At 60.6% G+C, this 13,306-nt stretch overlaps 3 protein-coding genes across 4 annotated transcripts; 2 read left to right on the top strand and 1 right to left on the bottom strand.

The window, feature by feature from the left end:
* The first annotated feature begins 1,979 nt into the window (after positions 1-1,979).
* Positions 1,980-4,467, top strand: CYC1 (cytochrome c1). Its single transcript, XM_082601532.1, has 7 exons — positions 1,980-2,158; positions 2,764-2,960; positions 3,043-3,169; positions 3,256-3,413; positions 3,491-3,651; positions 3,961-4,061; positions 4,164-4,467. The coding sequence occupies exons 1-7, from the start codon at positions 2,027-2,029 to the stop codon at positions 4,266-4,268; spliced, it is 981 nt and encodes a 326-aa protein (XP_082457658.1). The 5' UTR covers positions 1,980-2,026; the 3' UTR covers positions 4,269-4,467.
* Positions 4,468-5,600: 1,133 nt separating this feature from the next.
* On the bottom strand, positions 5,601-9,980 carry SHARPIN (SHANK associated RH domain interactor). The gene is made up of 9 exons (XM_082601021.1): positions 9,320-9,980; positions 8,847-9,021; positions 6,876-7,013; positions 6,662-6,803; positions 6,486-6,576; positions 6,267-6,420; positions 6,069-6,187; positions 5,853-5,981; positions 5,601-5,763 (listed from the first exon to the last, which is right to left on the bottom strand). Exons 1-9 carry the CDS (start codon positions 9,674-9,676, stop codon positions 5,680-5,682), a joined length of 1,389 nt encoding a protein of 462 aa, XP_082457147.1. The 5' UTR covers positions 9,677-9,980; the 3' UTR covers positions 5,601-5,679.
* A 170-nt stretch (positions 9,981-10,150) lies between these two features.
* MAF1 (MAF1 homolog, negative regulator of RNA polymerase III) lies at positions 10,151-13,229 on the top strand. 2 transcript variants are annotated; one of them, XM_082601023.1, is made up of 8 exons: positions 10,151-10,511; positions 11,252-11,377; positions 11,482-11,610; positions 11,685-11,850; positions 11,983-12,104; positions 12,185-12,304; positions 12,449-12,589; positions 12,716-13,229. In XM_082601023.1, the coding sequence occupies exons 2-8, from the start codon at positions 11,295-11,297 to the stop codon at positions 12,735-12,737; spliced, it is 783 nt and encodes a 260-aa protein (XP_082457149.1). In that variant the 5' UTR covers positions 10,151-10,511; positions 11,252-11,294; the 3' UTR covers positions 12,738-13,229. The 2 variants fall into 2 exon arrangements, with proteins under 2 accessions (XP_082457149.1, XP_082457148.1); XM_082601022.1 differs by having other exon boundaries at positions 10,153-10,519.
* Positions 13,230-13,306: the final 77 nt, after the last annotated feature.

The raw sequence follows: 13,306 nt of genomic DNA, 5'->3' as shown, positions 1-13,306 counted from the left end.
CTTATATGTGATGAGTCACTTCTCTCTTGCTGCTTTCAAGACTCCTTTTCTTTGCTTTTCAACAATGTATAATGTGTACAGGTGTGGACCTCTTTTACCTCATCCTGCTTGGAGTTTTTTTTAACTTCCTGGATGTATAGATCCATGTTTTTCATCAAATTTGGAAAGTTTTCAGTCACAATTTCTTCAAATATTCTTTTGGCCCCTCTTTCTCCTCTGCTTCTGAGAATTATGTATAGGTTGCTACGCTTAATGGTGTCCCACAGGTCCCTGAGGCTCTGTTAATTTTTTTCTCTCTCTATTTTTTTTTTTCTGTTTTGCAGACCAGACAATCTCAACTGACCTAACTTCAAGTTTGCTAATTCTTTCTTCTACCTGCTCAAATCTGCAGTAGAACCCCATAAGTTAAAATTTTCAATTCCATTATTGTACATTTCAACTCCATAACTTCCATTTGGATCCTGTTTATTCCTTTTTACTGATATCCTCTATTTGATGAGATATCATTCTCATACTTTCCTCTAGTTCTTTAGACATAATGGTTTCCTTTAGCTCTTTGAACATATTTTTAAATTTGTTTTTTATTAAATTTTTTATTTTTTAATTTTTATTGGAGTATAGTTGATTCACAATATTGTGTTAGTTTCTGCTGCACAGCAAAGTGAATCAGTTATACATATCCACATATCCACTCTTTTTTAGATTCTTTTCCCATATAGGTCATTACAGAGTATTGAGTAGAGTTCCCTGTGCTCTACAGTGGGTCATCAGTCCTCATTAATTATCTATTTTATACATAGTAGTATGTATATGTCAATCTCAATCTTCCAATTTATCCCCCCCAAACATATTTAAATAGTCAAGATTCCCCAGAGATAGTTTCTATTGATTGGTTCTTTTTTCCCTATTTATAGGCCAGACCTTCTTGTTTCTTTGGATGTCTCATAATTTTTTGTTGAAAACTAGATATTTTAAACGATATAACGTGGCATTTCTGGAAATCAGATTCCAGGTTTTGTCGCTGTTGCTGCTATGGTAGTTGTGTTTGTGTGTTGGCTTTTCTGAACTAATTCTGTCAAGTCTATTACTTGTCATGGGTAGCCACTGAAGTCTCTACCTGGTTAGCTTAGTGGTCAGATAAATGACTGGACAGAAATTTCCTTAAGTGTCTGGAACCAATAAATCTCTGTCATTCCCAAGTGGCTCTGTGTGTATGTGGGACATGCTCTCGGAATTCAGCCAGGCAGTTTACAACTCTGCTTTAGGCTTCACCTGTGCACACTCAAGGTCAGCCAGAAGTGAGCACTTAGGGCTTTTTCAGGTCTTTCATGAGTATATGCACAGCCCTACTTATGTTTTTGACCATCTGTATTCCGGAAATTTGTAGGGCTTTTCAACGCCCCTGTGGACAATGTATTCCCCAGTTCTTCCTTTTAAGTTTTTTGGTTAGTCTGTTAGTTGCCCCAGCTGTTCTCCATTGCCTCAGGGAGATAACAGCTTTGAACCTACAACACTTGCCCGTAATTGCCTTCAACAGCCTCGGGGAATAGGCTACTAGCACCGGGCAAGTTGAGTGGGTTCGGCAAGAGGGGCGTTCCAGCGGGTCATCTGACCGGTTAAATAATATCAATGCTTTGCAGTGAGGGTGTTCTGCCACCGCGCCAGGTCTGGAAATGTTGCTGGACGAAAGTGTGCGATGGCTTCGAAAAGCGGTGGATTCCGGGTTGGGGGCGTCCGGGCGTGGGGGGCGCAGCACCGCTGAGCCCCGGAGACCAGCGGCGGGATCACGGAAACCAGGGTTGTTGAGAGTTGTCACGGCGATAGAGAGACGCAGCGAGGACCCGCCCAACCGCTAGTTTCCACGACGACCGGAGTACCGCGGCGAGGCGGCGCGCGACCCTGACTGACAGAGCCCCGCCTCGCCCCCGCCCCGCCCCCTCCCACGCTCCCCGGTTCTCGCGAGGTTTAAGCTCTTTCGGCGCCGCAGAGGCCCACGGTAGCGGTGGCCGTGCTGAAGAGGGGCAATATGGCGGCAGCGGCGGTGGCTTCGGTTCGCGGGTTGGTACTGGGCCCGCGGGGCGCGGGGCTGCCGGGCGCGCGGTCCCGGGGTCTGCTGAGCGGTTCGCGGCCCGGGCAGCTCCCACTGCGGACACCCCAGGTGAGAGCTGGTCTTAACCCTGGCCGCCGCGCGGCCCCGCAGCCCGGTGAAGGTCACCGCTGGGAGGCTCCGGGCGCGGGCCGGGCAGCGCGGGAGCAGCCTCCGCACCCGGGCCCCCATCCCGGCCGGACCCCCGCTGCCTGCCGACCTTGGGAGCAGGGCTGGGCTCCCACCCCTCCGAGCAGCACAGGCACCTGGTGCCGAGCGTGGGGAGCGGCAGGGCGGGCTCGCTGCCGGCTCGGGACTGGGCGCTTCCCCGGGGGGCGCGCCCAGGCCCGCTCCCTCTCCGGCCTTCCTGACTGGGCCCGCGTCCTAAAGTGACCTCAGCCTGATCTCGGCCAGCTGCTTGTGACCTTGGCCTGCCCCAGCACCCTTGCTCACTTCGGCCCGATACCTGGCCCAGGATCTAAGAAGACGCCTCACAAACCCCCCCTCTCAGGGCTGAATTCCGGTCGAGGGGGTCCGCAGCGGGGAGGGTGGGGAGGGCAGTGGCGCAGGAGGTGGCCGGTGCTGGGTGCCTGAGTTGGGAGAGGTAGGCGCTGAGAGTCAGATCCCCAGGTCGGGCTGGGTGGTGTTCTGGCAGGCGCTGAGCGGGACTCTTGCAGGCAGTGTCCCTGTCGTCGAAGTCTGGCCCGTCCCGGGGCCGGAAAGTGATTCTGTCAGCGCTGGGCATGCTGGCGGCAGGGGGTGCAGGGCTGGCTGTGGCTCTGCATTCTGCGGTGAGTGCCAGTGACCTGGAGTTGCACCCCCCCAACTATCCGTGGTCCCACCGCGGCCTCCTCTCCTCCCTGGACCACACCAGGTGTGTGGCTGGCTGGGGGAGTTTCTGGGTGGGCCGGGTGGGGTGGAATCCTCGGCGCCCTTAACCCTTTCTACGTCTCTAGCATCCGGAGGGGTTTCCAGGTGTACAAGCAGGTGTGCTCCTCCTGCCACAGCATGGACTACGTGGCTTACCGCCACCTGGTGGGCGTGTGCTACACAGAGGATGAAGCTAAGGCGCTGGCTGAGGAGGTGGGTACGTGGGGATACGGAGGACCCACAGATTGGGGCTCCTGCTGTGCTGGACAGCAGGGTTGTAATGGGGCTCTTGGTGGCAGGTGGAGGTTCAGGATGGCCCCAATGAGAACGGGGAGATGTTCATGCGGCCGGGGAAGCTGTCTGACTACTTCCCCAAACCATACCCCAACCCTGAGGCTGCGCGAGCGGCCAACAACGGAGCACTGCCCCCTGACCTCAGCTACGTTGTGCGAGCTAGGTACTGGCCTGCGGTGGGGTGGGGGGAGGAAGGGCTGCCTCATGCCAGGGGCTGAGGAGACCCCGATCTGGTCCCAGGCACGGTGGTGAGGACTACGTCTTCTCCCTACTCACGGGCTACTGTGAGCCCCCCACTGGGGTGTCGCTGCGAGAAGGCCTCTACTTCAATCCCTATTTTCCTGGCCAGGCCATTGGCATGGCACCTCCCATCTACAACGAAGTCTTGGAGTTTGATGATGGTGAGAGGCCCCCACGCTGGGGGTGGGCAACCTGGGTCCTACTTTCCCCACTGCCAGGGATGCTCTCCTGGTGTTCTTGGCCCCAGAGTGCCTGCACCTTCCTTGGCTGGGACACTGTGTGTTTCTGAGGAGGCTCACGGGCAGCCTTGAGGCCGTCTGTGTGCTGGCTGGTGGTAGGGGTGGGTCCCATCCCTTTTGAAGCTGTGGGCAGGAACCCGTCTCTGCCCCATGGTGGAGGATGCTCTTTGGGCTACCCCAAAGTGGGCAGGGATACCCACGGGCAGCTCATACCACTTGTCCTTGGACCAGGCACCCCAGCTACCATGTCCCAGGTAGCCAAGGACGTGTGCACCTTCCTGCGCTGGACGTCTGAACCAGAACACGACCATCGCAAACGCATGGGGCTCAAGGTGAAAGGGCTGGGCGGAGGGGCACAGTGGGCCTGGGGGAGGGGCTGGGAGCTGGGCAGGGGTCCTTTCCGCCTCCCTCCTCTGAGCCTGCCTTTCCCCCAGATGTTGATGATGATGGGCTTGCTTTTGCCCCTCGTCTATGCCATGAAGCGGCATAAGTGGTCAGTCCTGAAGAGCCGGAAGCTGGCGTATCGGCCACCCAAGTGACCCTGCCCAGTGTCTGCTTGCTGTCCTGCCTGAATGGGTCCTCAAGCCAAGGAGCCACCCTGGGCCTGTTCAGGTCCCAGCTGGCCCTCCTGGCCAAGCCCTTCTTCCTCTGGGACAAGAGGGGAAGGGGCAGGAGACGGGGTTCCAGCTCCAGATCGTTTGGCGCCCATCACGGAAATAAATTAAGTTTCTCAACGTACCCATTTGAGCTACTGTGTGATGGGAGTACAGGTTTGCAGAGGACTCTGGGACTAAGATCCTTGCCCTCAGAGCTCCCAGGGGTGTCCAGTGCAGTGTGGCCAACATTGCCCTGCATGCTGGTAGTCCAGTCAGCACTGAATGTGGGACAGGAAGCGGAGAACAAGCTATTAGAGAAAGTGGCAACACTGACTGGAGTGGAGAGAACCTGGTTACAGGCGGAAAGGGCTTCGCTTGGCTGGACACGGCCCAGGGGCCCAGGGCCCTGCTGCAGTAACCCACCAGTGTCCGTGTATGGAACCACTTGGCCTTCATCCTGAAGATGGCAGGGAGCCCTGCGTAGCATTTCAACCGGGGAGAGGCTGGCCTAAAGTAGGAGCTGCAGGAGCTGTTCCTGGGGCTCAGGGGCAGGCAGGGCTGGGGGGTGGCCGGGAGAGGAGGGGCAGCGCTCAACCGCACCAAGGAAGCAGAGAGGCAGGCGGAGGCCACCCGGAGGTGCTTCTGGTCTCTTGGCTGGGCAGCTGGAGGTGCTGCTCACTCAAGGGTCACGGTCTTTGTGAGGGGACAGCACCTTCTAGCAGTCTACAGGGCGGCTGGGAGTGGGTTCAGGCCACACCGCCAGACAGTGGCCGGGCTCACACAGCTATGGACCTGTCAGTGGCATGAGGGCCACAGCGGTGTTTTCTTAGTAGTAACCCTGGGCCCTGGCTCAGGGCTCCTATCTTCTGAGCTTTTCTTGTCCCCAAGCAGGGAATGTAAGGGCAGCCTGGCGGGAATAGCCCAGAGGAGTGGGGACCAGCGTGGGGAGGGCAAGAGCAGAGAGGAGAAAGGCAGAGGGAGGGTGTGTACCTGGAAGGCTCTGGTTGGAAAAGGAGGGCCAGTCAGCTGAGGGCTGGGTGGGGCTCAGAGGGCCCAGCCCAGTGGTCAGCAGGCAGGGGGTGTCCTAAGCAGCCTTGGGGCCTGGGAGATTTCAGGGGACTTGCGTCCCAAGTATGCTCTTCAGTAGCCGCCTGGGCCCAGCTGGGGAGCCGCCACCCCTGCCTCTGCCAAGTTTCATCTGAGTGGGGCTGCGCCCCGCTCTGCATTCTCCCAGCAGCCCAGTCTGCACGAGGGCACAGTGAAGGGGTACCCAGCTGGCTCACAAGTGTATTTAATGACTCCAGCTCACAGCCCCTCCCCGGCAACTCCGGCTTTGTCTCCAGCGAGCGGTCCGTCAGCAGAGGTTCCCTGAGAGGTTCAGGAGGGGGTCCAGGGACCTTGGGCCTGGAAGGGAAGGGCCGTCCTCTCTCCTTGTGACCTGGGGGCAGGGGCAGAAGGCGGGTCATCCTGCTTGTGTTGCCCCCCTGCCCCCATCCCCTCCCCTGCCCCTGCCTCTGCCCCTGGTACCTTTGGTAGCTGCTGGGTGGGGGCTGTGGGAAGGGGGTCCCAAGCACACGGCCTCTGGGTGCTGCACATTTCACAGCCGGGTCGGCTTGGGGCGTTGATGAAGGTGCAGGAAGGGCAGGGCCAGCCGGGCTGGGGAGGTGAGGACACGGTCACTGCTCACCCGTTCCTTCAACGCCCGCAGCCTCCGAGGCCCTCCCTGCCCAGTCCCTTGCCCACCTGAAGGGGGTTGGGCAGGCTGGAGCCAGCTGGCTGCGGGGCTTGGGGTAGCCCCGGTGACTGAGGAAGCAGGCGGCCTAGTTCCCCATCCGTCTTCTGGGGGCGCCGAGGAGTGCGTCCTGCCATAGAGGGGATGAGACTTGGGACCATGTCAGGCTGCACCCCACCTTCCTCATCCCACTCCAATCAAGGACTGACCTGGGGCCTCTCGGGGGGCTGAGAGCAGGTAGAGGAAAGCAGGGTCCCCATCCCGCCGGACCCCATAGAAAGCAAGGCTGTATTCGGGGACACACAGGCACCTCCCGATGACCCAGCGCTGCACAGCCGGTGGGAAGCCGAACTCCGAGAATACCTGGGGCCAGAGTGTCGGAATGTCACCCGGGTCCCCCCAGCAGGGTCCCCAGACCCCGTGCTCACCTGCTCCTGGAGGGCCCCGATGGTGGAGTGGGGGTGGACTGGCAGCGAGATGTGGGCAGAGGATGCAGCATCTTCAACTGTAACCTGTAGCCTGAGCCAGAATGTAGGTCAGCGGTAAAGATTGGGGACCTGAGAGGGTTGGGAGGTCAGGGTGAGATAGAAGTCCCAGGCCTTACCTGATGGGGCCAGGAGGGAAGCAGGCCTCCTGGAGCTGGATGCTGAGGGCCACATGATGCTGGGCCAGGATGGCTGCTGCTTGGGCTGCCCGCTTCTCATCCCCACCCTCTATGGCCTGGGTCAGGTGCCCTGCTAGGTCCTCTACAGGGGAGAGAGGGCCGTCACAGCCCCCCACGGGCTGCCCCCCAAGCCCCTCCAGCCCCCTGCCTTTACCTTTCTCCATCAAGTCTCCGGGGCGCCAAAGAAGATCCACCTTGGGCTGGGGGGCCTTGCTTGCAGGCACTTCAAGGAGACTGGGCGAGGAAACGGGGCACGTTTCTGAGCCCAGGGCTGGGGCCAGGCTGTCACTGCCTAAGAGGGAAGATGTGCGGTGGGCTGGTGGTCCCCTGAGATCTCGCCCCCAGCTGAGTACTCACCCAGGCCTCTGCTCTCTGACCTCAGGTTTCCGGTACCTTTGTCTCCTCCCTCCTCACCTCAGCCCCTGCCAGGGCCCCACCTTGGCCACACTTCAAGCCAGGCCTTTTCCCCAGCCCCAAGGCTGACCTCAGCCCCTTGCAAACCCCAGAGGTCCCGGCTGACTCCACTCAGAGCTGCACTTGGCTCTTCCTTGGGCTCTGGAGTCCTTTTGGTCCCTTCTGCTGCCCAGTCCCACCCGTGCCCCTCCTCCACAGAGGCCCGGCCACTTCTCTTGGCCTGTCCAGGCCCTCTCAGCCAGACAGGAGGCTCCCTGGCCTCGCAGCAGAACCAAAGGAGGTGCTCAGAAGGAGCCCTGCAGTCAAGACGGCCTCTTTTTGTTGTCCTCGGGGACCTCCGTCCTCTCTCTCAGCTCTGCCATCATCACAGAACACCTCGGGCTGCTCCCGGGCCAAACGAGCCCTCTCCAGCCGACGCCTGCCCTGGGCATGCTGCCGTCTCTGCTTCTTACCACCCACTTGAGGTCCTGCCCATGCGGTGCTGATGCAGCTCCTGTGGTGGCCTCCGTATTCTGAGCTGTCCCCCCCTGGAGATAAGCGGGGCTCCCGAGCACCGAGCACCAGGCCTGGCCTGGCCTCAGCTGAGCCCGAAAGGTCTCATGCACACTCTTGCCTCGGGGCTTTTGGACCTGCTGCTCCCAGGCCACACGGTTCACCCCATGATCTTTAAATTTCACTCAAGGGTCACCTAAATGAGATTTCCCTGCCACCCTATTTTCAATTGCAACCCCCTCCCTTCCAGCGCTCCCATCCTTTCCACCACCTGACGGAATTTATTTTACTTATTTTATACGTCTGTCTCCTCTCTGGAAATGCCAGCTCCAAGAGAGCAGGGATTTAAAGTTTTATTCATGCTAAACCTCTAAGGCCTTAAAAGAGTACTTACTGCAGGTGCTGAACATACATTTGGTGAAGCAGCGGACAAACGAATGAACGAAAGAAAAAGCTCGCTCTTTCTCTGCAGATGCTGTTGTCTGGACCTCTCTTCCATCTCAGTGTGTGGTTTTCTTCTCACCCCTCTGACAGCTGTTCTGATGCATCTGTGGACTTTCCCTGATGCACTGTCTGCCTTCCGGACCCTCTTCCCACTTCTCTCTCCTGGTGACCTTGGTTGACCCCCAGCTCCAGTCCAGATCCACCTACCTCCCTTCCCTCCCACATGTTTAAGAACTTGACCACCTCTATGCCCTCCCAAAAAGGCCCTCTATCTGGGAGCTCCCCAGTGTCTGTTCCTTGCAGCTTTCTGTCTCAACCACTCACTCTTCCATTTAAACCTCAAGGAAATCCAGCCAATTCCATCTCCTAAGCATCTCTGGAAACATCCTTCTTCTCTCCGGCCCTATCTGCACCACCCACACGAATACAGGTCTCAACCAGGATTAAGCAGCTCGAATGTGAGCCTGACACTCTCCCGCTGAATACCTTCCCATAGCTTTTCATATAGTCCATCTTCTCACCCAGGTCCCGAGGGCCTGTGTGCTCCGCCCCGCCACACTTGTCTGGCACTCCAGGCTCCAGCTCTTCGGTCTCTGTTCCTTTTCTCTACTTCCTCCCTCCTGGGAGTCCTCCCAGAGCCCCAGCAGTGGGTAAGGTGGGCTCAGCTTTCCCCACTACTCCCCACATCGAGACCTGGGGGGTTGGGGCTACTCCTGTTCTCTTGCAGAACTAACACTATCCCAGTCCCAGTGAATCTTCACTCCAGGGCACTGACCATTCTGTCCTTCCACGGTGGCACCTCGGACCAGGGCTGCCCACCGCTGAGCGTCCTGAGGGTTGGCGAAGTGTAGGCTGAGAGTCCCAGGCCCTCCTGGTGGAGGCTGCAGCTCATGCTGGCTGGGGCCTCGGACGGTGTAGGAGATGGACTCCAAGGGCCACTCCAAACTGACCTGAGGAGGGGGAGAGTCCGGACTCAGTGCCTCCCCCCAGCACATACTGCATGATGATCAAAGGAACACGAGGTAACATTTGTAGGCCACTTACACTGTCCTAAGCCCTTTACACGTATTACCTTATGAAACCCTTACACTAGTCCTACGAAGGGAGGGACCAGCATTATCCCCATTTTACACACAAGGAAACAGAAGCAAAGAAAAGGTAACTGCTCAAGAGCACGCAGCTGGCGAATGGAAGGGCATGGCCTCGGGTTCAGCGGCCAAGCCGCGCGCCCCCGCCGCCCCCACTCACCGCCCCGGGCCCCGCGCCAAGCAGCTCCAGCCGGAAGCGCCCTGGTCGCTCGGGGTCCGCGCTCAGCTGCAGCCTCCGCAGCTGCGCCTCTGCGTCCGGCCCAGCGCCCAGCGGCCTCACCGCGGCGTGCACGGCCAGGAGCACCGCGGCCGAGCCAGGGTCCGAGGCCGCAGCCGCGCCACCCGCCGGCGGCGCCATCTCCGGTCCGGTCCCGGCCCGATCCCACGAGCCCGCTTCCGTGGCCTCGGGCCGCTGAGCGCCTCCACCGGCCGGAAACTGGGGCCGCGAGCCTGGGGTTCCGGGCGCCGCCCGAGCGTTGGAGCCGTCTGACCCTCCCGCTTCGCCCACGATGGACATGACCAGAGGGTCTTCGGACTCCGGCGGGCTCCGCTCCGCTTGGAGGCCTGTACTCTGGGCAAAGCGTCAGGGACTGAAGCACCGGCCACGACTGGAAGGCCCTAGAGGCTCGGCTGGGGGCTGCAGCCCAGCGGCTCTTGTCGACCCCCGCGTCTGGCGGGAGCTGGACGCGCTCCCAGGATCCTTCTGGGCCGCCGCCCGCCTCTCGCCGCCCACCGAACACTCTGTTGCCCCCCTCTAGCCCACACCTCAATAGTCCGTTAGTCCCTCCGGGGAACCCTGACAGCACCCGGGGCGGAGCGGGCGAGGGGCCGCGACCAATGAGCGCCAGGGGGGAAGGCGGGTTCGCATGGCCGAGAAGATGACGGACAGGCACCACAGCCAGTAGGAGTGGAAGACAGGACTGAGCGGCGGGTAATGCCCCCAATGGCTCTGCGAGCTCCCCGTCCCGGCGGCTGGAGCGGGCCATTCAGACGCGTGGGGCCGGGCTTGGCGGACGCTTGTTGTTGTCCGGCCCGGGGAGGTAGAGGTCGTTCGCTCGCTTGCTCGGGCCTTCTGTGGCGGTCGGCGGGCAGGTCGGTCGCGATAGTCGGGCGCCGTGCACGGGCGAGGCTATGTCGCGGTGGCAGCCCGGATGGGCCGGCGGGGCCGGGAGTAACGGGACGTCGCTGCGGAGCTTCTTTCCCCGGATACAGTGCGGCCCGAGCGGAGGCCGCGGCGCCGCACTCCGGTCCTGAGGCGTCCGCGCTGCCCGGGGCCCGCACCGCCTTCTCACCCACACCGACGCCAATCGACCTGACCCTGCCTGGTCCGGTCCGGCCCGATTGAGCGCAGAGTAAGCAGGTAGGGGTACGCCCTGTGCCCGGCGCCGACTCGGGCCCTCCAGAACTACAGCCCCCAGCAGGCTTCGCGCTGGAGCGCACGCGCCCCTCCCAAGGCGCACGGCTTCTTGGGACTTGTAGTTCGCGCGGCTTGGCTGGGGTTCACCTTAGACCCGGCAGAGGCTGCAGCGCCCTAGCTGCCTGGCTGACAGGCCCTTCGGGGGCCGCGGGGCCTCCCTCCGCTCCCTGTCGTACTTTCGGAGAAAAACGGAGGAGCTCACTAGAAAGCAGCCTGTAGAACAGGAAAGAGCGCCGCGTCCAGGTGACGGCAGGACCGAGCCCCAGGTGACCTGGTTCCTAACTGGGTGCGGTTCTTACCCGGGCTGAGGATCCCGGCCGGAGGGGCACTGCAGGAGTCACGTCCCTTCGCGGGCTCACAGGGCCCCCCTTGGTGGGTAGGGCTCTTGTGTCTGGATGGGGGCTGTTGAGGGAGAGACTAACCCAGCAGCCCCGGGGTTAGCAGGATCCCCGGTGGGTCCCCCAGCCTGGCCCAGGAACTCCTGTGAGTTGCAAGAGGTGTGGCTGATCTGGGGCCTGGACCTGCCGCTCTCATCACCTCTCCCGCCAGTGCTGACGGCCTGGGAGCAGGCTGCAGGAGGGACCCAAGTTGTTTACAGCGGCGCCACTTACTGGGAGGAGGGCTGAAGGTGGAGCCCAAAGGGCCAGACACCCATGGACTGACCTCTGTCCTCAGGCAGCAGTAGCCCTTCGGAGCACAGGACCTCCTCCCCGAGGACATGAAGCTGCTGGAGAACTCCAGCTTCGAGGCCATCAACTCGCAGCTGACCGTGGAGACAGGAGATGCCCACATCATTGGCAGGTGAGGCCGGGGCTCTGGGGCTGGCGTCTCAGAGGTCGCTCTGCCCTGTCTCTGGGTTGAGCCTGGGGGGGTGGCGTGCTTCATGGTCCTGCCTGCGTCTCTAGGATTGAGAGCTACTCGTGTAAGATGGCGGGCGACGACAAGCACATGTTCAAGCAGTTCTGCCAGGAGGGCCAGCCACACGTGCTGGAGGCACTGTCCCCACCCCAGACCTCGGGCCTCAGCCCCAGCAGGTGAGCCGGGCAGGGCCTGCCCACTGTGGACTGGCAAGAGGGGCAGTGCCAGGCTGATGCTTCTCTCTGTGCAGACTGAGTAAGAGCCAAGGTGGCGAGGATGAGGGCCCCCTCAGCGACAAGTGCAGCCGCAAGACCCTCTTCTACCTGATTGCCACACTCAACGAGTCCTTCCGGCCGGACTATGACTTCAGCACAGCCCGGAGCCACGAGTTCAGCCGGGAGCCCAGCCTCAGCTGGGTGAGGGTCGGGTCGGGGAAGGGACCTGCAGGCCCACAACCATCCCCGGTGTCCTCCCTAACTTACTGGGGCTCGGCCCAGTTCACGCCTGCTGTCCTGGGTCCTAGTCAGCCCTGACTGTGACCATCCTAGGTGGTGAACGCAGTCAACTGCAGTCTGTTCTCGGCTGTCCGCGAGGACTTCAAGGCCCTGAAGCCGCAGCTCTGGAACGCGGTGGATGAGGAGATCTGCTTGGCTGAGTGCGACATCTACAGGTGAGCTGGCATCCCTGCAGGTGGGTCCTGGGTGTGTGGCACTGGGGACCTCACACCACATCTCGCCCCACACTCCCCAGCTACAACCCAGACTTGGACTCAGACCCCTTTGGGGAAGATGGCAGCCTCTGGTCCTTCAACTACTTCTTCTACAACAAGCGGCTGAAACGGATTGTGTTCTTCAGCTGCCGCTCTATCAGGTTGGCCGGCACCCGTCCACCTCCCTTCCTTTACCCCCAGCTTGGCCCCACCCCCATTCCTAACTTTGTCCTCCCGACACCCTCCCTGGGGTTAGCAGCAGGCTGGGGGTAGGTGGTTTTAAGACTGGTCCCCCCCACCCCCAGTGGGTCCACCTACACTCCCTCGGAGGCAGGCAACGAGCTGGACATGGAGCTCGGGGAAGAGGAGGAGGATGAGGAGGAAGAGAGTGGAGGTGGAGGCCGCGAGCGTGGCCCCGAGGAGACCAGCACCATGGAAGAGGACAGGTGTGTGACGGTTGCAGCGGCCTCCCTCCCTTCAGCCTGGGGTGTGCAGGGCAGGGTGGGGCCCTCTCTGCCTGGTATCCTGAGTGTGGGCACCTCAGAACTCACTATGTGCCACCCTTTGCCCAGGGTCCCAGTGATCTGTATGTGAAGAGGAGGAACAGAGGCCCTAGCTTCACCCAGCTTCACACAGTGCCTGGACCTGCCCACCTGAGGGGCCCCAGGGCCTCCACAGCTGCTGGCCAGATCCTGGCGCTGCCACAAGCACCAGCGCCGCTCCAGGCCACACCTGCCCAGCCCTTTGGCTGGAGCCTGTGGATGTCCCCTCAGCCCCACAGGCTCCCGCTGCCCACGCTGTGGCTGGACTGGACAGCAACGGCACAGGGCCCGGTGGGAAGAGCCACTGCCCCGCCCAAACGAACTGACACGGGCAGGGACAGCTGGACCACAGAGTTTATTTTTGTATTTTGTGCAGGGTCAGGCCTGGACCTGCACACTCCAGCCCAAAGGGCCGGAGACCCAGCAGGCGGTCCCCAGGGGTCATCCGCCCACTTGTACTCCCCACCTTGCCCATCGGGCAGCGTGCACTGAGTGTCACTTTGCTGCAGCTGGTTTGCTTCCAATAAAAGATTCTGTGACTCAGTGTGGACGGAGGCTCATGAGGCGTGGGGGCGGGGCCTGCGTCGAGGGCGGGGCCTGCTGCGTCCGGTATCCTAGCAA

The sequence above is a fragment of the Mesoplodon mirus genome (assembly GCF_964341445.2).
Source record: "Mesoplodon mirus genome assembly, chromosome: 16".
Lineage (NCBI taxonomy): Eukaryota > Metazoa > Chordata > Mammalia > Artiodactyla > Ziphiidae > Mesoplodon > Mesoplodon mirus.
This window is presented reverse-complemented; position numbering and strand designations above follow the sequence as displayed.

Excerpts from the sequence above, each read along its gene's own strand:
- MAF1 (XM_082601023.1), top strand. The coding sequence starts at position 11,295 with ATGAAGCTGCTGGAGAACTCCAGCTTCGAGGCCATCAACTCGCAGCTG. Across the intron at positions 11,851-11,982 it reads GGGAGCCCAGCCTCAGCTGG|GTGGTGAACGCAGTCAACTG; the intron begins GTGAGGGTCGGG and ends TGACCATCCTAG. Across the intron at positions 12,105-12,184 it reads GCTGAGTGCGACATCTACAG|CTACAACCCAGACTTGGACT; the intron begins GTGAGCTGGCAT and ends CACACTCCCCAG.
- SHARPIN (XM_082601021.1), bottom strand. The coding sequence starts at position 9,676 with ATGTCCATCGTGGGCGAAGCGGGAGGGTCAGACGGCTCCAACGCTCGG. Across the intron at positions 7,014-8,846 it reads CACCGTGGAAGGACAGAATG|GCAGTGACAGCCTGGCCCCA; the intron begins GTCAGTGCCCTG and ends CTTCCCTCTTAG. Across the intron at positions 5,982-6,068 it reads GCCTGCCCAACCCCCTTCAG|CCCGGCTGGCCCTGCCCTTC; the intron begins GTGGGCAAGGGA and ends TCACCTCCCCAG.
- CYC1 (XM_082601532.1), top strand. The coding sequence starts at position 2,027 with ATGGCGGCAGCGGCGGTGGCTTCGGTTCGCGGGTTGGTACTGGGCCCG. Across the intron at positions 3,170-3,255 it reads CTAAGGCGCTGGCTGAGGAG|GTGGAGGTTCAGGATGGCCC; the intron begins GTGGGTACGTGG and ends TCTTGGTGGCAG. Across the intron at positions 3,652-3,960 it reads AGTCTTGGAGTTTGATGATG|GCACCCCAGCTACCATGTCC; the intron begins GTGAGAGGCCCC and ends TCCTTGGACCAG.